We start from the raw sequence: 22,753 nt of genomic DNA, 5'->3' as shown, positions 1-22,753 counted from the left end.
TCCATCATAAGGTCAGAAATTGAGATGTTTGCTGCTAATTGCACAATGGTACAATGTTCAACACCATTTCTGACTCCTTAGATACTGAAGTAGTCTGTGTCAAAATGCACCAAGACCTAGACAATATCCACGTTTGGGCTGACAAGTGACAAGTAACGTTCACTTCACACATTTGCAGGTCCTTCATTGAGCTAAACATGAGTGTCACCTTTGGAATGGTTTGTGTAGTTTAATTACAATAAGAACGTTCTTGTCTGAAAAATTGAGTCTGGAATGAAAGGCATTGAAAGAAGATCTCAGCATCTGCTTCTTCATCTTTGACCAGCTGTCTCCAGTACTTCATGTTTTAAATTAGTCCCTCTGTTGAATTCACTTAGCACTCACCGGTTTAGCCATTGTGGGTTTACTAAATGATCATCTTGCCTTATCACTCTCGATCTTATTGTTCTTCCAAGTCATAGAGTCGTACAGCATGAAAACCATCCCTTTGGTCCATTTAGTCCATACTGACCATGTTCCCAAATCAAACTAGTCCCACTTGCTTGTGTTTGGCCTCTAACCCTCCAAACATTTCCTGTTCATATACTTATCCAAATGTCTCTTAAATGTAACCGTACCTGCATCTACCACTTCCTCTACTAGTTCATTCCACATATGAACCACTCTTCTATGTAAAAAAGTTGCCCCTTGTCCTTTTTAAATCTTTTCCCTCTCACCTTAAAAATATGCTCCCTAGTTTTGAACTCCCCCAGCGTGGGGAAAAGACCCTTGCTATTCACCTTATCTATCACTCTGCTGCTCATATGGCAATTGTACTCCTCTTCCATCTCATGACTTGGACCAAGCATACCTCATGAAATCTCTGCAGACCCCATTTTGAGAAACACTAAATTAGATCATTGCTGATCTTTACATCAACCCCATTTACTTTCATTTTTGATACCTTTTTTACTGATTACTGTAAATTTACTGAAATTTACTCATCTCAGCCTGGAAACTGTTACTAGACCTAGTGCATTATTCTGATATGAAGGAGGAGTTCAGATTGCTTTGACACTTCCTTTGAACACGTGCAAGTTGATTTGAATCCTGAAAGTGCTAATCCTAAAATTATGCACTGTTCTTAATAACACCAACAGAAGAAATAAATCTTTATCTTTGTTTATTTGTTCATCACCTCAACAATTAGATCACCCAACAAACACTTAAACTGATTGTGTAACATGAACTAATAATTTAATCCTAACGGCTATGGTCTCATTCTGATGAATCTGACCCATTAAAGGCCAACATACTCCTGATATCTAGCACCCAGAAGTGAACAAAGTTACCTAACATGGTAAACCAAGGCTCTCTACAGCTTGAACACATGTATATAGGGACACCCAATGTGATGTAACCAAGGCTGTCTACAACTGAAAAATAAAATCTCACTTTTTGCTCTGCTTCAGATAAAGACTGACGTTGCATTTTTAATCTCTTTGTAAATAAGTCTTTTTTTTATAAATCCACTGAGTCAAGGATTGTAACAAGATTTTTGTTTTGAGTCACCCTGTTTGGACGTGTGCCATCATATTCTAAGGTGGGACTTGAACCCAAACCTTTGGCCATGAGGTGAGGACACTTCTACTGTACCACAAGAAATATTTTGCTTTAGGATTCATGACACCTTGAATTATTTTTCTAAGTCTGCATCAGCAATTGCAATGCTTGATCCCAGAATCCTGGTTAAAAAATGCTACTGACAGATTAGTAGCCACAATTCTTAACATAACATATGAAATAGGCAATGCACGGTCAAGAGGCTCCCATCTGAAGACCTGAAATTTTCTACAAGGCAAGAGGTCCTTGGAACTTGGAACATGTAGGTACAGGGTGACTGTTCTAGTTCCATGATTATGAGTTCCATTCATGTTTTCATTTTCCTTCCTGTTGAAAATAATGTTAAAAAAGTACAATTTTTGGCTTAGAATGATAGGAGTATAGTTGTGGGGAATTTTGAATGCAGTTTAACTAACAATTTTGAACAATTTTGAAGTAATGGTCATCATTTATAGTCATTGGCTTATAGTGTCAACCTGTCGTTTTGAGATAGTTCTTGAAGTTTTAGATGCAATTGAGGATAATAAAGATGTTTTCTTCTCCCAAGCTTTTTAGACCTTTATGCGTTGTTTTTGCAGTCATGAAACCAGGCAGCCTTCTCCTAAGTTAACCAAATGAGTCAGATTAAGGATTGTGCTTGCTGCCTGTGTACAAGTGTCTGTTTGCAGGTTTTGATTGTTTTCTTCCTCCTCCTGCCTCTTCCTATGTGTGATGTCAGGACACCCTTATGGTTGCCATTAGAACAATCACCAATTGTTGGTGTTTCTCCTCCTTGTCTTCACTGTGCTATGCATTATTTCCTCAATTAGATTTTGCTGTTGAAGTTATCCATTCATTTTTAAAGGGTTTGTTAAAGTTAAATTAACATTTATTGGAAAGATGAGGCTTCTGTTTTTAAACAATCTAACTAATTACTGTGTATTCACAGTCGTGCTGTGCAGCGTAGCCTGGCTATAATCAGACTGGCCAAGCAGAAGAAATCTAAGAAGAAAGAGTACTGCATGTACTACAACAGATTTGGAAAGTGTAACCGAGGGGACGATTGTCCCTATATACATGACCCTGAAAAGGTTGCAGTCTGTACAAGGTATGTCTGTATCTGTGAATTTGATGTCTATTAACTGGTGAAATTTATTATGCTAATCAAACAGGGAAATTACTTAAAAATTCCAAAAAAAGACTGGAACTTGAGAGATGAACAACACCCATTGTGTGCAAACAAAGAACCCCATTCTCTTGCAGAACTATATTCATAACAGATGTCAGACTTGCTAGATGCAAAGGAAGTTTTAGATGATAGTCTTCCCATGCCAAACCCGACTCAGGAGAAAGTTTGCATATTTAACACTTCAACTATGTACCTCAATACTAAAACTTTCCATTATTCCTGTAACTTTACATTGTTTTAGTGGTATGTATTCATTCTGCAAGGTGACTACTGTGCGGTCAAATAGTAATTTTTTTGGAACAGTTGCAATCATTCAGGATTGGGCCCCATGACAATTTGTATGCTCCATTTTCCCTTTGGCAGATTCCTACGTGGAACGTGCAAAAAAACTGACGGAACATGTCCTTTTTCGCACAAAGTTTCAAAAGATAAGGTAGGAATTTAATCAAAAAAAGAGAAATTAACTTGAATGCTTGTCAGTTCCTTGAGATTGATTTCTTAATGCTTTATTAATGTGTCATACTTAGAATAACCTAATCTGTTCTATTTTAGTTAATCATCCCTGTGGCAATTATAATTGTCAGATTGACATCAACATCCTTAAACGAGGGGGGAGAAAACTCAACCAGGGCTTCTCCTTGTGATTGTTGCATACTGATTCATGCTAGATGTGTATAATGAATGAGAATGGACAAAGTATGCCTCTGATGTCCTTCCCTTAATTCATCTGAATATTAGCCTGCAAGCAGCCTTTGAGATTTAAAGGACAACAATTTACAAAGAGTTCACAGAAAATTTTCTGGATAGTTTGTTAGGAGAACACATTCAGAAGCAGACCAGAAATCAGGCTATTCTAGGCCTAACACTATGCAACAAGATGGATTTAATAATAGCTTCATAATGAAGGCACCCCTAGTTTGAAGGAGAGAGGACGGAATCCAAGACTAGCACATAAGGAAAATTTTGGTCAATAAATAATGCAATGGCAGACATTTAAGGGGATATTTCAGAATATACCAAATTGGATCAGTCAATGAAAATCAATATTCCAAAGTTAAAATGGTTAAAGATCATATCTTACTTAAAGAAAAGTTATAAATGCCCAAAGTTAGCTGGCAGAACAGAAGAATGGCTAGAATATAAAAAGCAGCAAAGATTGACTAAAAGATTAATAAAGATAGAAAAATTATAGTATGAGAGATAGCAGGCTAGAAATATAAAACGTGGATTGTTTATGTGTACATTTAAAAATGAAAAGAGTTATTAAATTGAATGTTGACTGTATAAAACTGTGTTTAAGGAATGAAACAAAAGGGGGTGGCAGATGAAATGATTACAGATTTTGAATTACTGTTCTTTGTAAAGGAAACGTCATATCCCAAAAATGCCTGAAATCATGAAATAGAAATGGGGAGGATCTTGAGCAAGTTACAATCACCAGAGAAGTGGATTGTTGGAGTTATGTGCTAACAAGAGCCTAGGCCCTGTTGGAGACTTTGGTCTTTATTTTCCAAGATTCACTAGATTTGGAGAAAGTTCTATTTTATTCAAAAGGGGGTTGAGACAGTAAATAGAAAACTACAGGCCAGTTAGCTTAACAGTTGTCATAGTTTGAAATTATTCCTAAAAATATTATTGGAAGGCACTTAACCTGTGTTCAATGTAATAATGCAGTGTCGACATGGTTTGTGAAAGGGAAATCATGTTTACCAATCTGTTGGAGTTCGTTGAAGAAATAGCATGTGCTTTGGATAAAGGGAAACTGATGGATATACTTTTCTTGCACTTCTAGAAGGCATTTGATAAGGTACAACCTCGAAGGTTATTGTGGGAAATAAAAGCTCATGGTGTAGTGGATAAATCGTTGGTATGGATAGAAGACTGTCTAGCTATCAGGAAATGGAGAGTAGATATAATGGGTCATTCTCTGATTGGGAAACTGTAACAAGTGCACCAAAGGGATAAGTGCTGGGGCCTCATCCTTTTATGATTATATAAATGATTTAAATGAAGAGATCAAAGGTATGGTTGCTAAATTTGCTGATAACACAAAATAGGTAGGAAAGTAAGTTGTGAACAGGTCATAAGGAGACTATAAAGGGATAAAGGTAAGTGAAGTGAGTAGGCAAATATGAAATTTTAGTTCTTCTCTTCAAGAAGAATGAAAAATGAACATTTTGTCTAAATGGTGAGAGATTGCACAGATCTGAGGTGCAGAGGGATCTTCTAATGCATGATGCACAAAAGGTTAAAATTTGGTGCAGGTATTAATAGAACGTTATTGTCTATTTCAAAGGGAATTGAATTCAAAAGTAGGGAGGTTATGCTTCAGTTATACCAGGCATTGGTGAGACCACATCTGGAGTACTGTTACAATATTTAACTCCTTATGTAAAATGCGATAGACACAATTCAGAGAAGATTTACCAGACCAATACGTAGAATGACCATATAGAGAAAAGTTTGAACAGGCTAAGTTTATAACCAGTGGAGAGGAGAAGGCCACTTGACTGAAACATAGGAAATCCTGAGGGGTCTTGACAGGGTGGATGTGTTTGAAAACTACATTTTCTCTAGTGGGGAAAAATGGAACTAAAAATAAGGAATCACCCATTTAAGACAGAGAGAAAGAGAATTTCTTTTCCTCCTAGAACATGATGAGTCTTTGGGACTCTCGACCTTGACAGGCAGTAGAAGCAGAGACTTTGCGTATGTCTAAGGCAGAGGTAGGTAGGTAGATTCTTGATGAGCAGAGAAGTGAGAGGTTATCCATAGTAGGTGGAAATACGGAATAATCAGATCAGCCATGATCTCATTCTATAACAAAGCAGGCTCAAACAGCTGAGTGGCCAACTTCTGCTTCTAATTTGTATGTACATGTGTAAGACTTCTCTTCTATGGTACCTTACATGATCACAGTAATTTCAAGCATTTTATGGCCAATAAAGTGTTTTTTTGCAGTATAGTCACTATTCTAATGAAAGAAACATAGCCAATTTGCACGCTACAAGTTCTCACAAACAGCATTCTGATAATTACCAGGTAATTGTTTTTATGATGTTGTTGATTTAAGGGATAAATATTAGCATTAATGGAAGGAATAGCTCCCCTGTTCTTCAGAATAGAATCTTTTCAATCTACCTGTAAGAAAAGATGATCTCTGTTTAAAGCCTTATTTAAAGAACACCATCTCCAACATTGTAAATTTCCCTAAGTGCTAGACTGGAGTGTCACTCTAGATCATTGTAATTAAGTCTCCGGATGGAATTTGAACCCAAAATCTTCTAATTCAGAGGTGAGAGAGTGCTACTGGCTGAGTTACAGCTGACATTACTGCCTCCTGTCTGTATCATAGTATGATTTTATGATTTGCAGTACACACAGTGTAAAGAATGACCAGTAGAATGAGGTGCTTGTGGGCAGATGGTGGCTGTAGCATTGTGGTAAATATAAATCAGCACCTTCTGGAAGGAGAGAGAGCATCGGTAATAGGAAGGAAAGTAATTTTGCTAGTAGTTTACTAATCAGTTTGAATCCCAAAGTAATCTAGCTCTTAGATATACACGAAGTAGCTTTACTTTCTGATTGATTCATGTTAATTTTCATAAGAAAACAAAATACTGTAGAAGAAATCTGAAATAAACAGAGAGAATGCTAGAAATCTCAGAACTTCTAGCAGCTTCTATGAAGAAACACATTACGTGTTTCAAGTCTGGTATGACTTCTTCAAAGCTGTCTGTTAAGTTTCGTGGCAGGTTTAAAAAAAAGGATGTTTTTTAAGAATTGCGGCAAGGAACAGTTCCCTTGGGCTGTGTCAGCATCAGACAAATCAGATTCACTAAAAATTGCTATCCCTGTGGTGTTTATGCTGTCAAAAGAATTGAATGAAACAAAAGTATTTCATCAGGATCTATTCCACTTCTATGTGTAATATAATAAATAACTGACATTTTGTATGACTACAGTTTATCAAACAAAATAGGTTATGTTGGAAACCTGAAAGCGAAATGTTTTATCAATAGCAATCATTCAAATGCTTCTCTGCTCAGCAATACTTCTCTAAGTTTTCGCGTTTTCTTTCCTGTCCAATTTTTTTCTTCTTTTTGTGGGCTTTTGCTCTTGTGTATAGGATTGCAGCTGATTTTTGTTCTGAGGTCTTCCAGTGCGTACACATTCGTATGAGCACCCGTTTTCACTTCTTTTTCGTGGCTACAAAATCTTTATTGCATATCCTGTCTCTCTCAAACTCTCAGTCATGTTAATTCTATCTTGCACCCTCACTTTTGTACGCTCTTTGCTTTCAATCCCATTCTCTCCCTCATACACCACACTTTTGGTAACACAGTACTCACGTACACTTCTTCCCACTTATTGCCCGGTCTGTCTCAATTACACATATCATCCATCAAGACTTAGCAAATATTGATGAGAACTGAGAAGTTCGCACCCTTGGCCATGAATGCTAAAGCCAACTGTAGTATAGATGTTATTCTTTATAATGTTAGCCTCCATTGTTCAGTATTGAAATGTACTTAATCAAATTCCCCCAGTCAGTGTAGCTAAGTGAAAAATCCCAGAATGTCTTGATTCACAGATTTACTACAAAACTTGCGGTTTCATTGATGAGCACGGTATATAAACTAAACTGTAAAACGTAAGTATGATCTGAGGAGAGTTGATTGGCATCTTGACTAGCGTTAACAAAATCACTCTTGAAGGCACTGTCTCTCGTCTTGTTTAAATGGTATGCTTTTCTTCCTCCTCGTTCCTGAAATAGTTGTCATGTTTACTTCTGAATCAATAGGCAACGGTCACTATGACTGAGTAAAACAGCATTTCAAAAAATTGCAATTGTTCTTCACACTTTTAAAGAAATAACATTGATGTAGAATGTCCCAAAGCACTTTGCAAGCAATGATTACCTCTTAAGTATAATCAGTGTTGCTATGCACAGTATAAAAATGTGGTTTGGTACTGTGGATTAGGGAGAATCTCTACAGGGGTAGTTAATAAATATCAGTTGGACTGCTTTATCTTTGATGCTGTTAAGTTTTTAAAGTTATTGTAAATGTAGCCATTTGGACAAATTGAGATTATTCTACAGACCTTGTTCCCTGTGCAGTGTGAATGGTGAAGAAGCGTTCGGAGCCCAAAGTTGAGCCACTTGCTGCAATACATTCTGACAGACTACATCATATTTATTTAGTTTTTCCAGTTGTTTTGGTCAATACCTGAGCTGGCCATTCCCTGCCACTGGTCAGCATAAGATGGAATGCTGTCTGGATCTTGCTGCAAGTGAGCATGGACAACTTAATTATCTGGAAAATTATAAATATAATTGAAAGTATAATTATCAATGCGCAGTGCCTTCTTATCTCAGCAATGGAAGGAAGATCATTGATAAATTGATTGAAGATAGTTGGACCTACGAAACTGGAGATAATTGATCAATTGGACAGATATTTAGTGCTTAGGTGAAATGTCAAAGGAAAACACACCTAAATATGCAAGACTGGGTCTGTTCTTTATTTTCAAACTTTTCTGTTGTCCACTTTTCATTTATCCTTACACTTCTACAATACCCTAAGAGAGAGAGAGAAAGAGTTTGTGTACAATAATTGAGATCAGCATACAAATGTGCCCCTTTACTAGCTGTGTGAAGACAGGAAATACTATTTAAGTGCTCTAGCCTGCCACAGGTCAAAAAATGCTAGAGTATTATTTGCAAACTGTAAGACCAGCATGTTTGATTTATTACTTATGGGAGCAGGAAGCCTCTAGGAAGCAGAAACAGTGTTCCCAGTCCCACTGCTCCCTGTTAACCTGCATTATTACAAGAAGTGGCGGAGTTAGGGCCATTCATCACACTCTCAGGCAGAAGCAACAAAATGCCGATACCTCGGCCAAGCTAATCTTTTACAAATCCTAAATATGCAGCAAGAAAACCTAGGAAAATCAGATGGGTAATGATTAAAGTAATTTGTTCATACAAGTAATTCAATAGATCAATCCTTGCCTCCATTATTTGGAAACTTTGCAAGTCTGTATATTCAGAATTTTTTTTGCATTTTGTCTGGAGGGTTTTTTCTGCCTTTTTAACCAGTGTACATTATTGTTGCAAAGGATGCACAGTAACAAATAGAATTAGACATTAACTCTCTGAGCCATGTACAGGTCAGCCATGTGCATCTTCTTTTTCTTCCTTATTCCCAAGCCAAGAATGGACTACCTTTGAGCCTCTGACTACAATTACAAAATAAAGCACCACTGGTAGAAGCCTATAGTGAGATCATTTCTCAATGAGAGAAAGCTGGAGACTTGAGATATTTGTTGTCAGCAGGATAATCTTACAGAATAAATCTGGTGTTTTGAGTTTAAACTGACTTTCGAGTGAGGTTCCCATGAGGCAGTAGATGCTTATCATTTGACTGACTCTGCCTGGAGGGTAAATCCAGTTCTTTGTCAAACTTAGTCTGCTAAGTACCGGCAGGTTAATTGTAACTAATCTTATCTCATTTTAAATCTGTAGAGAGCAGCAATTGGCTGCTTCCTCCTCTTTAAATATCAATATTTCTCACTTAATGGCAAGTGTTCTGCTCATGCATATATGCACAGAGCACTTAGTGAAAAGAAGAGTCATACCAGGCTCAAAACGTCAACTCTATTTCACTCCACATAGGCTGCCAGACCTGCTGAGTTTCTCCAGCATTCTCTGTGTTTGAACAGAACACATTCTTTGTCAGGAGGATCAATTTTTCAAGGACTTGACATTGCTCATGCAATATCTGTGAAACAAAGATTGGATTCCACTTTGGCATGACTGGTTCACAAATACTGTGAATGTCGCCAGGATGGAGAATGTCTTCACCTAGATAAAATGTTGGAAATTCTTTGGGAATTGCAAGTCCTAACCCCGATCCTGACACCCAATTTTTTTTTTAGGTAAGAGGAGAGTGAGATTGGGTGTAGGCTGTGGTTCATGCATTGTCAGTTCCTGGAGGACTGACTATTTAAATGACGAGTTGCCTCCACTGAAATTGGATTTTGGAGTCTGTGCTGTCTGGAACTCAAATATGGAAATTAGACCAGTTAAAGACAGATATGTTCTCATTGCACTTCTTTAGACAGCTAGGGTACCGCTTTGGAGAGCTAAGCGACAACTGTAGATATGGTCACAGAGCACCTTGGGCGTAGTGATTCAGTGACCCTTTATGATAGAGGGTAGGCATCCCATATCCTTTTGAAGCTGAGAAAAGGAATCCTTTAAATGGGGATGTGTGGTAGGGTGGGGCAGGTCATGTGGCCTTTAGGTCAATTAACAGTAGAGATGATTGTGCTGATATTGCCCTTGGAGCTGTCCAACTGAACAAGACCTGTCAACAAGTGCCTCCTCTCCTCGTCTTACCTCCCCATCCCCAACACCACCCATCTAACACCTTCAACATTTAAGTACAGTGCCAGCAGTGAGTACCATCTGCAAGATTCACCACAGAGATTCTCCAAGACTCCCTAGACAGCACCTTCTAAATACTTGCCCTCCACCACCTTAAAGGACAAGAGCAGCAGATGCTTGGACACACCATTGTCTGTGAGTTCCCTTCCAAGACACACTCCATCCTGATTTGGAACTGTTTGGAGGTGGATGAGAATGATGAGTTGGCAGGGAACACAAAGGGGCTTTGAGGGTGATTGACCTAGGAGGAGTCATGGGATATGGGCATAAGGTGGCATAGGAGGTATAGGGATGAAGATGAAGGGGCATATGTTGGAATAGGTTGTTTGAGGTGGCAGAGGAGTGAATAGATAGCCAGAGAAAAGCACAGGAGTTATGAGAAGCCATGGGTGCTGGGCATAGAGTGCCTTAGGCAACTGGATAGTTGCAGAGGCACAGGGTGGCAAAGATTAGTCATGGAGAGAGATACGATGAAAGGAGAAGGAATGTTTTCTGCTTTAATCACCATTTTTAGACTTCATTTTCTGCCCTGCTGGATTCAAAAACCAGGCAGCTTCTTATTCACTTCCCTTGTTGCCTGGCTCAACTCCCACAGTCGTCCAGAGCCTGCAGCTTCAGATCAAAAATCCAAAGTGTGAGCAATCATTTTTAATGGTCATATTCACAGAGGTGGGATTTCTCTTGACTCTGACACCCAATCCAACTGGTGATTTGAGAACAGGCTGTGCTACAGGGTGCAGTCTCATTAACTATGTAAGTTTAATTGGAAATCTCAGAGTTTAGGTGAGGCTGTAGCTACAGAGTGCATGTTTACTGCAAAAAAAAATAGTTTTAGAAGATTCCTAGCTGAAGCATATCTCTTAAAGAAAGAAGGTAAGTAAACAGGGAGGTTGTAATGGAACTTTATAAAACATTGGTTAGGCAACGTCTGGAGTATTGCAAACAATTCTGGAATCCACTTTATAGGAGGGAAGTACTAGCATTGAGAAGGTGCAAAGGACATGTACCAAAATGTTGCCTGGGCTGGAGAGTTTCAGTTATGAAGAGAGATTTGATAGACTGTGAGATAGACTAGGAGATGTGAAGAAAATCTTTTTCATCCAGATGTTTGGAATTCACTGCCTGTCAGCATGGTAGAGGCAGAAACCCTTGTAGCATTTAAGAAAAGTATTTAGATGTTACTTACACTACCAAGGTACTTAAGGCTATTGGCCAAGTGCTGGAAAATTGGATTATAATATTTAGGTGGTTGTTTTTGACCGTCACAGACACAACACACTGAAAGGCCTTTTTGTGCTATGAACTTCTATGACTTGATTGTATAATTTTATTTGCTTTCCTAGTTTTTCTACATATCAGCTGTTTCTTTGAGTTGTCCTTCATTTTTGTGGTTTTGATTGTTTCTTCTCTAATCTTTACCATTTAGTCTGTGTTTACTAAAGGTGGTAAGCTCGGGCTTTCATTTAGCAGATTTAATTTGTGATATGGTGAGCTAATGATGAGGTTGAGGGGCCAAACATATATTGGATCAATGACTGATCACTATCCTAAGAAATGAATCTGGCTGTGCTGAAAGGCTTATATCTTTACCACTTCCCACGTATGAGGCAGTTGTTTATGGGCGTCTGAATCTAAGATCTTGTGTTTGTGGCCATGTTTAAGTGGCCTACCTTCATTAACTGTGATTCTGACCCATTTCTGCTTGTAAATGTGAGGCCTCCTCACCACTCCACACACACAATCACTCTCTCTTTCTTTCTGTGCCTATTTCTGTCTCTTTTGCTCATTCTCATAAATACCTCCCCATTCACTCTTCCCCTTCGTACCCCTCAATCAACTTACTCATGCAGCCAGTATCTTCTATAAACATAACTCTTAAATTTTATAGTAACATTTTGAAATCCTGACAAAGCTCCTAAAGATGTCAAAATAAATGAGCTATACTTGAATAGCCAGCTTTTAAGAAATCCTCTTTGACAAACCTCAAATCTGTCAAAATAAGCAAGCTAACATAATTCTTCAGTTGTCTGAACAATCCTTGCTGAACAGAGTCATTAGTGATTTGAAAGACAGCCAAGTATTTATAATGGTATTCCATTGAGTAACTGTGTCAATAAACCCTCCTGAGCAGAATTCATTAGAAATTTTGTATATATCCAGAAGTAGCCAAATAGATAAATGAGCTGAACTTCAAAGAAAAACAGTGAAATCAGTGGGTTTCACACAGTTCACTATAGATTTCAAACTGGGCCAGCTTTTGAACATTGTAAATTGCAGAATAAACTTTATCTAGTGGATAATATACTATTATGCATCTGCAGTGTTGTCCACTTTCGTAATGTTGTTCTTTACCTTGTCAGCTTGCTAGTTGTCAAGCATTAAATCCTGGGAATCATATTATTTAACAATCACATACAAAATGTTCGACCAAAGTTTACTATAGAAAGAAAAAAAAATCTTCTGCAACAGTATTTCCTAATGAAATGGAATGTAGGTAATACCTTTTGTCAAGGCCAATCCTATGGTTCTCATCTCCAGATTATAGTTCATGGTTCTCAGAATGAATATGATCTATACAGCCTACCAAAGTTCTCACATCATAAAAATTGCAGAAGTTCTGAAATGTCTGCTAACACAATGGTGCTGGCTCCTGCTCCACACCATTATCCCCCAATAATGAAAACTGCGAGTGCTTGGAATGTGATCTAGAATTCTGGATTTTGGTCCTATCTGCCATTTTGAAGACCACCTGAAGCATCTCGGCTGAGTGGAACTAAGGCCCAAGAATGGGTGGAAAGATTCCTGCAAATTGAAAGCTAGAAAATGTCACCCTTCCATTTAAGAAAGAAGCAAGAGGGAAAACAGGGGAACTATAGACCTATCAGACATGGAGAAAATGTTGGAAACTGTCATAACGCAGGAGTGGAAACTTGTATGATAATGATCTAATTGGGCACACCTTGGATTTGCAAATAGAAAATCTTTTTTTAAAAACTTATTACAGATTTTTTGAGAATGTAACTAACAGTTGATAAAGGGAAGCCAATGGGTATGGTATACTTGGATTTCAGAAGATTTTTGCTAAGGTCTCTCACAGGAGGACAGTTAGCAAAATTAAAGCGCGTGTATAGAAGATAATATAATGGCATGGATTAAGGATTGGCTCACTGCTCAGAAAACAGAGGAGGGGCAATGAAATGTTAACTGTTATTGCAAGAGAATTTGAGTACAGGAGTAGTGAAATCTTATTTCAGTTGTAGAGGAGCTTGACAGACCATACCCAGAGTGCTATGTGTAGTTTTGATTTTCTTATCTTGGCAAAGGTATTATTGCCACGGAGAGAGTGCACTGAAGGTTCACCAGACTTGTTTCCAGGTAGGCATGACTGTCATTCAAAGAGAGATTGGGCAAACTGGGCCTGTATTCTCTAAAGTTTTGAAGAATGAGGGGTGATCCCATTGAAACCTACATAACGATGTAAGACATAACTGCAGGTAAGATTTTTCCCCTGTTTGGGGAATCTAGAACCCAAGGCCACAATTTGCAAATAAAGGGGGTGCTGTTTAGGCTGAGATTGAGAAGTTTTAAACAACAATGGGTGTTAATTCTCAACCCGAGAGAACTGTGGAAGCTCAGTCTTTGAGTGTAATTAATGTAGAGGTTGATAGATTTCTGGTTACTGATGGCATAAAGGGTTATGGGAATAGTGTTAAAGTGCTTGATGAGCCATGATCATTTTAAATGGCAAAGCATGCTTGATGCACTGGATGGCCTATTCCTATAAGAGTGGAAATAGCAAGTACAACTTGAGAATTGTGAAGTACAAGTGTATCGCAAATGCAAGAAAGCATTAATGAGTGTGATTAGCAACAAGAATTGTTATCAAGAAGGGCAGGTGAAGGCCATTCTTCATCTGCAAACAAAATGAAAACTACCTTTGACATCTATTGCTTGTTTTTAAGGATACTTTATGGTGATTCAGCTGAAGTGATTAAGAGAGCAGGTTTTAAGTCAGTACTATGTTTTCCTCTGCTGTGATATAATTACTGGAAACTATATTTAGATGATCAAAATGTGCATGACAGAGTAAACGCTTATTCAGAAGTCCACAGGAAATTGAGAAAGAGTGCAAATTGTTATCAGGCAGGTCTTCACTGAGTGACTCACCACTTTACTGTGTTAAGCTTTCCATATGCATTCAGCTGGAGAAAATACAGAGTTAGTATGGTTTATGTAGTCATTTCTTTTTTTATTAAACAGCATCCATTTTATTCATACTCATTTGTGGGTTGTAACCATGACCGTAGTTATAGAGTGTAATCATTTTCCATCTCCTTTAATTTTGAGTCATAAGTTTAAATCTCCCACTTTGTTCTGGAATCAGTAGTGATTCAGTGGTTAGCACAACTGGCTCACATGGCCAGGGACCGAGGTTCAATTCCAGCCTTAGGTGTGGAGTTTGCACATTCTCCCCATGGTGCTCAAGTTTCTTCCCACAGTCCAAAGATGTGCCATACTAAATTGCCTCGTGGTATCCAAGAATGTGCAGGTTAGGTGGGTTAGCCATGGTAAATGCGGGGTTAAGGGGATGTGGTGGGTCTGGGTGGGATGCTGTCCAGAGGGTTCATGCAAACTCGATGGGCCAAATGACCTCTTTCTGGATTGTGGGGATTTTTAAATTCATTTCTTGCCCATTATGATTACATAATTAATACAAACTATTAGTGTCCCACCTAAGCTATAAACTTCCTACGCTCTGCACAAATTGTCCTTCATCCACATTAGTATTCCGAATGTATTTAAAACAAGACTTAGCTCATATTTTGATTCTAGCCTACCTAGAACCAAATGTTCCATACTCTCCTGAGCTACTCTTTCTCAGAGATTTTCAGTCTTTGATGTTAGGACCATGTAATTAATGGATGTAGAGGATCAAAACATAAGTCAATGATTAAATAGAAGAGATTTTGCACTTTCTATTTAGAGGGAGGATATTGAGGTTGTGGAATGTATTACTGGTGTTGATGTTTTTAAATAGAGAGACTGCCAGTATTTAAATAATACTATTCAAGATAAACACTGCAGATGCTGGAAATTTGAAATAAAAACAGAAGTGCTGGAGAAACTGAGTGAGTTTCTCTCTGTATCCTAACAAGCACCCCACATTGACTATGTATTCCATCTGTATGCCAAACCTCACATCTGATTCTATTCTTATCTTACAATTCACCTTTCCTGGAACAGCTTGACACACAACTGCTTGCACCTGGATGAGTACCTCACGTTCACTACATCTCTGCTACTGTACCCATATTCATGCAAGGCTCATGCTTTACCTCACTCTTTATTGCATGCAACATCTTCTTTTGCTCATTGTCACCCACCCCAACCCAACAAACACCCCTCCGCCCTTTCTGCTTCCTACTCAGTCACTCCCCACCTGCATCAAAAATAACAGTTGTGTCACCCAGTTTCATTTCCCTTATCATTTGCCTCGCTGTCATTCCCCAGGAGAAAAACAGCCCACACTACCCTTTTTTGGATAGAAAGAGTCAAGGCGATTGTTGGGCTTCCTGACATTCAGCCCCTCATTTCTTATGTGGAAGACACATGACTATGACCACCCTGAGCAGAGGACTAACTGTGTTCAAGCCCCAGGACTTGTATTGGAGGCTTGCATTGATTTACTGTACTGGGGCACCCTGTGTGCAGGCTATTTCCTTTCACTTGACTGAGGACTGCTGACAACATGACAGCATTGTGCCTGCACAAAATGGAAAGGCTCAGAATAAGTGAGCACTGCAACAATAGGTGAACAGGCCACAAATACAGCCTGGCCCAGTGCATGAGCTGAGTGTGTGTCCCCAAGCAATGGTAGTTGCCATGCAGAGTAAACTGTAAGTTGATCTGAGAGGTACTGTGAGGGTTCTTAGAGGCACATGTCCGATGCCAGTCTCAGTAGGTATGCAGTATGTGTGCGGCGTGTGCCACAGAGCATGCCCTGAGCTGTTAATACCTGGTGTCCAACATGGAGTCTGTTTGCAGCCAGTAGTCAGCTAAAGTCACCAGGAACTCCTTTTGACTTCTGTGTCGAGAATTCTCACAAGTTGAGCTTGCTTGGTGGTTTTGAAAGATGGGAAGTTAAACATGAATGAGGCAGGTTGTAGTATTAATAAAGTATTTAAAAATATAATCCATTTTAATAGGTAACTTGTTACTGCCTAGAAAGAAACTTGCCCCACCACTTGGCAAAAACATAAAAGATGCAGCAAGATACACCTGACAGTGAGATAGGCCTCTCTGGACTCCTGTTCTGATTCTGCTGCAAATCATGCCAGAGCCCAAGTGATTCAGTATCCAAAAGATTTCACCCAGAAAATAATATGTTGATAGCATCGCATAGTAATTTGACCCATTGCCCCTGCCTCTTTGGAAGAGGTAACAAATTAATCTTCAACAGGTCTGGCAGTAGAGAGAATCAGAGTTAATGTTTTAGGTCAAGTGACCCTTCCTCAGAACTGATGGTAGCTAGGAAAATGTCGAATTTTATGCAGCAGATAGGGTGGGGGAGGGGTAAGGAATAAACGATAGATGGGGATAAAGCCCAAAGAGAAAGAAGAACATTTGGACAGACAAAAGAGTGGATAATGATCTGGCTAGGAGGCTGAATAGTTATTAATGGGGACTGTTAGTGATTAACAATGGTTTGTGTGTAATAGCAGATCATCTGATAACAAGGCCTGGTGTGTAGGGGTAGGAATAAGGACATGGGAAAGCTCAAGCCCTACAATTGTTGAACTCAGTATTAAGTCCAGAAGGCTGCAGGGTCCCCAAGCGGAAAATGAGATGTTGTTATTCCAGCTTGCGCTAAGCTTCGCTGGAGCACAGCAAGCCTGAGACAAAGATGTTGGCTGGGGAACAGGGTGCATTGAAGTGGCAGGTAGTTGGAAGCTCAGGGTCTTCTGTCCGCAAAAAAGAGAAAGCAGAGTCAGAGCTGAAGAAGGGTCACTGTACTTGAAATGTTAACTTTGTTTTCTGTCTATAGATGCTGCCAGAACTGCTGAGATTTTCCAAAAATTTCTGTTTTTGTTTTAGATTTTCAGCATTCGCGGTTCTTTCAGTTTTTATCATGAGCAATCTCTTTGTTTGTCTTACCTTTTTCACTGTCTGTCTGTCTGTCTGTCTCTTTCTCTCTCTCTCTTTCCGTCCCCTTAGCAATGTCACCATGTAATCTCTTCATTTCTTCTTGTTCCCTCCAACCACCCCTGTCATCAGCATAAAAACTGCCTTTCCCAGCTGCTTTCCTTTCTAATGAAAGGTGAATGGACTCCATGTTCCTCAGTACAAATGCTGCCATACCTGCTGAGTTTCTCAAAGTACTTTGTTTTTGTTATGGGGATAGAGTTGGTAAATGGCATACAGCTGTTTGGTCAGTCATGACTATATTAATTGGTTGTGCAGACTCAGTGGGCTATATGTCCACTCTTGAGCTTATGTTCTGCCATATAAATACTGTGGCTAAAAAAGCAGGTCAGAGGCTAGAAACTTTGCCTCATTTATCTCACCTCCTGTTTTCCCAAAGCCCATAACCATCTATGAGGCACAAGTCTCCACTGGACAGGTCCAGCTGTACTTTGTCAAAAGAATTATGTTTTGCTTCTGCACAGTCAATGCTCAAAAATCAGTTGTTCACAGATTTTAAAAAAGCCCTAATATGTAGCAAACAGATGGATAAGCTTGTTCTGTAGATTAGTAGAGGCAAGGACAGAAGCCGATGTCCATTATTGTGTATTTTCTCTTGTCTACTTATGGGAATCAGCACTTTCCCCTGTAATCGAGCTTGAAAATTCAGTTGTGTGCAGTTTAGGACCTCTTGTTCTGTTAGGCTTCATTAGCTTCGCTGCCTGTTTCCCTTGTATAAACGCTATATAATGGCAGAGGGATGCTTCAGAACCTTTTGTTAATGGATCCGGTGTCATTGCATATGATACTCGAGGCACCGGGGTATAACGCAGGTTAATTGAAATAACAGTGCAAGTTTTCTTCCTTATAGTTTCAGACGAGGAAAAGTGTGTATGCTTCAAACTATTAAATTGGCTGATAATTGGCTGAAGGAGCTGATTTTAGTGACTTTTTTTTCTCTGTTAAATGCCACAGTCTCAATTTTTGTTGTCTGTAAATTAGAGGTAAGATGTTGAATCTTTTTCATGTTTGTGAGATTTAATTGCCGCCTGGAGCTGAATAGACATGATTGACTATTAAAGTTGAGACCTAGCCACCCTAACTTTAAAATTAATTCTGTGTAATTAATACGAATGCACTCCAAGCCAAATTAGTTTAGAGTTTTGCTCCACCAGTGAGGCTAAGAATAAGGCTTTCCAAAATACCAAGCACGTGAACTTTAAGCAAAAGAGTGAAAAATATGGGCACAAATAGAAACTGTTTTCATAGAATCATAGAATCCTACAGAGTAGAAACAGGCCCTTCGGCCCAACAAGTCCACCGACTGTTGGAGCGTCCCACCCAGACCCACATCCCTATAACCTACCTAATCAACACATCCCTGAACACTACAGGGTAATTTAACATGGCCAATCCACCTAGCCTGCACATCTTTGGACTGTGGGAGGAAACTGGAGCACCCGGAGGAAACCCACGCAGTCATGGGGAGAATGTGCAAACTCCGCACAGACAGTTGCCCGAGGGTGGAATCGAACCAGGGTCCCTGGTGCTGTGAGGCAGCAGTGCTAACCACTGAGCTACCGTGCCGCCCTGGGCGTTTGCTTTTAATATTAACTCAATCAGGCAGAAAGAACCTCAGTTTTGCCTCTCTGCTGAAGGACCTATGAAACTTATAGTATCTGCCCAGAACTGCATTTTGTCAACTGGTGTTCCAACCTGCATATAACTCGAATTGAAAACGGACTCCAGAATGGAGACCATTCATAATCCGGGAGACTATCTGTATCAGGAAAAACAAGGGTTCCATACCCATCCCTGGAGAACTTCAGTATAGCTTTCCTCCAGCCCAAAAAATATCCATTGACCATTACTGTCTGGCTTCTATTACTCAGCCAATTTTGTATCCACATTGCCACTGTCCTTTTATACCATGACCTACAATTTTCTTCGTAAATCTGTTATGGAGCACTGTCTTCTGGAAATCCATGTATACTATGTCATAAGTGTTACTGTCACCAATCCTTTACATTACCGCTTCTAAAAAACTTCAAATTATTTAAGCATGAAATGTTTAATGTTTTTCCTTTAGAAATTCATGCTGACTCTTCCTGATCAATCCACATTTTTATATGTGACTACTGATTGTATCCTATACAATTGTTTCCAATAGTTTCTACACCACTAAAGTTCAAACTAATGGGTCTTTAATTGCTGAAGTTAGCCTTACAATCTTTTTTTGAACATGGCCATAATGTTAACCATTCTCCAGTCTTCTGGCACCACTCTAGAGTCTAAAGAAGACTGAATATTATGGCCAGTGTCTCTATCATTTCAACCCTCACTTCCTTCAAAATCCTTGGATGCATCACGTCTGGTGCAGTGCCTTGTTAACTTTGTGCCAACAAGCTACCTAAGGCTTGTTCCTTACTAATTTTGGTCCCTTCTATTGAGGGCTTCTTCCTGTGTCATCATTGCCTGGGCAGCATCTTCCTTGTTTGTGAAGACAGATGCAAAGTATTTGTTTAATATCTCAGCCACGCTCCCTGTCTCCATCTGTAAATCCATTTTTTGGTCTCTGATTAACCCTATTCCTCTAATCATGTACTATATGCCTATAGAAGACTTTGGGATTTCCCCTCACGTTAGCTGCTAGTCTTTTCTCATAGTTCTTGTTGACTTCTCCATTTGATTTCTCACCTCCTCGCCCCTCAAACCTTTGGTATTCCTGTTGATTCTCAGTTATATTTTCTGCCTTATACCTGTCTTAGCACACCTTTTGTTTCTTTAAAACTGGGAGCCATGATTTCTCACTATTCTATTTAAGACTAGAAATTAACCACAAAAAAGCCATTGCTGTGGATCTGGAGTCACATATAGGCCAGACTAGGTAAGGATGGCAGATTCCCTCTCCTAAAGGGCATTATTGAACAAGATGGCTTTAACCTCAACAGATAACAGTTTCTTAGTCACCCTTACTGATGTGTAATTCAATAAATTTATAAATTAAATTTAAATTCCACCAGCTGCCCATGTCCCCAGAGCATTAGCCAAAATTTTAGGATTGCTGGTCCAGAAACCTTAGTGTTACTCCACCATCTCCCCTTGTTCACGCACAGAATCATAGAAAGTGCGGTACAGAAAGAAGCCTATCAGTCCAACATGTTATGATGGTTCTGTGAAAGAGCAGTTTACCTAATATTACTCCCCAGCCTTCTACAATGGCAATGCATGTTCTTCCTTTTCAGCTAATCATTCAATGCTCTCATCTGTGCCTCAGTTGAACTGGCCTCCACTGTACTTGCAGGCATTACATTCCAGATCCAAACCCTTTTTAAAATTAATTTGTGGGATGTGGGCAAAACTGGCTGAGCTAGCATTTATTGCTGAACCGTAGTTGCCTTTGAGAAGGTAGGCGGTGAGCTGCCTCCTTTAACTGTTGCAATTCATTTTGTGTGGGTGGACCTACAATGCTATGAGGAAAGGAGGTCCGGCAGGTTGACCCAGCAACACTGTTTCTATTTAAATAATGCTTCAATGTGGAAGGGCATGGGGGAAAGAAAAAAGTAAAAGCAGAAAGTCATGATGCTCACTTGGAGAGCCATACAGATAGGCCTGAACAGCCTCCCTCTGCACCATAACACTTTTATGAATTCTTGATTGATCCCAACAATGGCCCGGCAAGCCACTCAAAGTTCAGGGGCAACTACGATGGTCAATAAATGCTGGCTTTGCCAGACAGACCCACATCCTATAGTAGACTGAAGAAAAAAATGGTCCAACATGTTAAACATTTATTCTCTTCTCCTATCAACTGCAGCGTACACGATTTACGAGATACATCATGGCAACACACCAAGGCTCCTTTTGCATCACCTTAGAAACCTATGTCCTCAAATTCCTAGAAGGACAAGGGCAGCAATGAATGTGAACATATGACTTGTCTTAACAGGGCTATAATTAACCATAATTAATTCCATAATTAACCTGCATTCACCTAAGTGGCATTTTATTTTGTGTAATTTATTGTTTCTAGAAGCTTCTTAATTACTGAGGTTAAACTACCTGTAGTTGCTGGGCTTACTTCACACTTTTTTTGAACAGGAGTATAACATTTGCTCTTCTCCAGTTCTCTGTCACCATTCTTAGTCCAAGGAAGACTAGAAAACTATGTCGAGTGCATTCAATATTACCTCCAAGTGTCTGAATTACCTCCTCTTTCACCATGACCTATGCAGCATCTTTTTTAGTGAAGATAAATAAACAAGTAAATACATGTGTAGAAGATTTTGGATTCCCCTTTTTTGCTAGCTACTAGTCTCCATTCCTTCTCTGTCTTTGCTTCTCTCATTTGTTTTTTCATCTCCTCACCAAGCCTTCTCAGTTGAGTTTCGTTCTTAGTTGTATTACCTACTGGACATTTGGTATAAGAGGACTTTCATTTTTATCTTAATTTCATTTTACAGAGACCTTTGGATTTATTTGCCCAAGCTATCTCCTCTTGAAAGACAGCCCGTTGTTCAGTAACAACTTTGCCTCCAACCTTTGATTCCAATGTTCCAAGCCAGATCAATTCTTTCTTCATTGAATTTGGTTTTCCCTCAGTTAGTTATTCTTGCTACCAGTTACTCTTTTTCTGTTTCCCATAGACAAACTAAACTTTATGGTACAACCTTCACTGTCCCCTGATATTCCCCTAGTGACACTTTATCCATTTGGCTGACATCATTATCAAGAACCAGGTCTAGCAATAGTATTTGTGATCCTTGGTATTTTGTAAATTTGGAATAAATATTATGAAGGTGTCTTCCATTTAAGACAGATTCTGATAGTATATTTTCAAACTTTAGTGGGGTTTGTAAATGTGGACTTTAGTATATCTACTTACAGCACATTGAGTCTTTTTAAAAAACAAACTACTACTCACCAACTCTTTCCAAAACTATTTGCTGCCTCTCTTGCTCCTCACCTCTATCCCCAACTTCCTGCTTGCCACCCTCTCTACTAATTACCTCTTCCACTTGCCACACATTCATCCCCTCACCCTCACTCACCTGCCTCTCCCCTTGCTGGTCACTTCACTTCCTGACCATCTTACAAACCACCTGTCTTTCAAAACTTTTCTGTTTCACTGCTTTTCCACACTTCACCCTCTCATTCACCACCTCTCCTGATTGTTTCATTTCCCTCTACGTTTCCACTTAACACTTCTTCCTTTTGCCACCTCACCGTCTTTCCTGTTTCACTGCCTCTCCTGCTCTGCCTCTTCATCCTCCAACTTGCCACCTCTACCTAGTCCCTAACACTTGCTATCTCTTCTCCAATGCTCCCACTCTCCACTTTAATCCTGC

General features: G+C 39.3%; 1 protein-coding gene across 1 annotated transcript in view; it reads left to right on the top strand.

Annotated features, from left to right (window-relative positions):
* Window positions 1-22,753, top strand: part of zc3h3 (zinc finger CCCH-type containing 3) — a 102,753-nt gene that overhangs the window by 16,028 nt on the left and 63,972 nt on the right. The window contains exons 3-4 of the mRNA XM_048596174.1: window positions 2,531-2,689; window positions 3,134-3,203. Coding sequence (XP_048452131.1) covers window positions 2,531-2,689; window positions 3,134-3,203 — 229 coding nt within the window. The remainder of the gene's footprint in view (window positions 1-2,530; window positions 2,690-3,133; window positions 3,204-22,753) is intronic.

Source organism: Rhincodon typus, chromosome 4 (assembly GCF_021869965.1).
Source record: "Rhincodon typus isolate 14 chromosome 4, sRhiTyp1.1, whole genome shotgun sequence".
Lineage (NCBI taxonomy): Eukaryota > Metazoa > Chordata > Chondrichthyes > Orectolobiformes > Rhincodontidae > Rhincodon > Rhincodon typus.
Note: the sequence above shows the minus strand (reverse complement) of the source record. Positions and strands in the feature narration are given on the sequence as shown.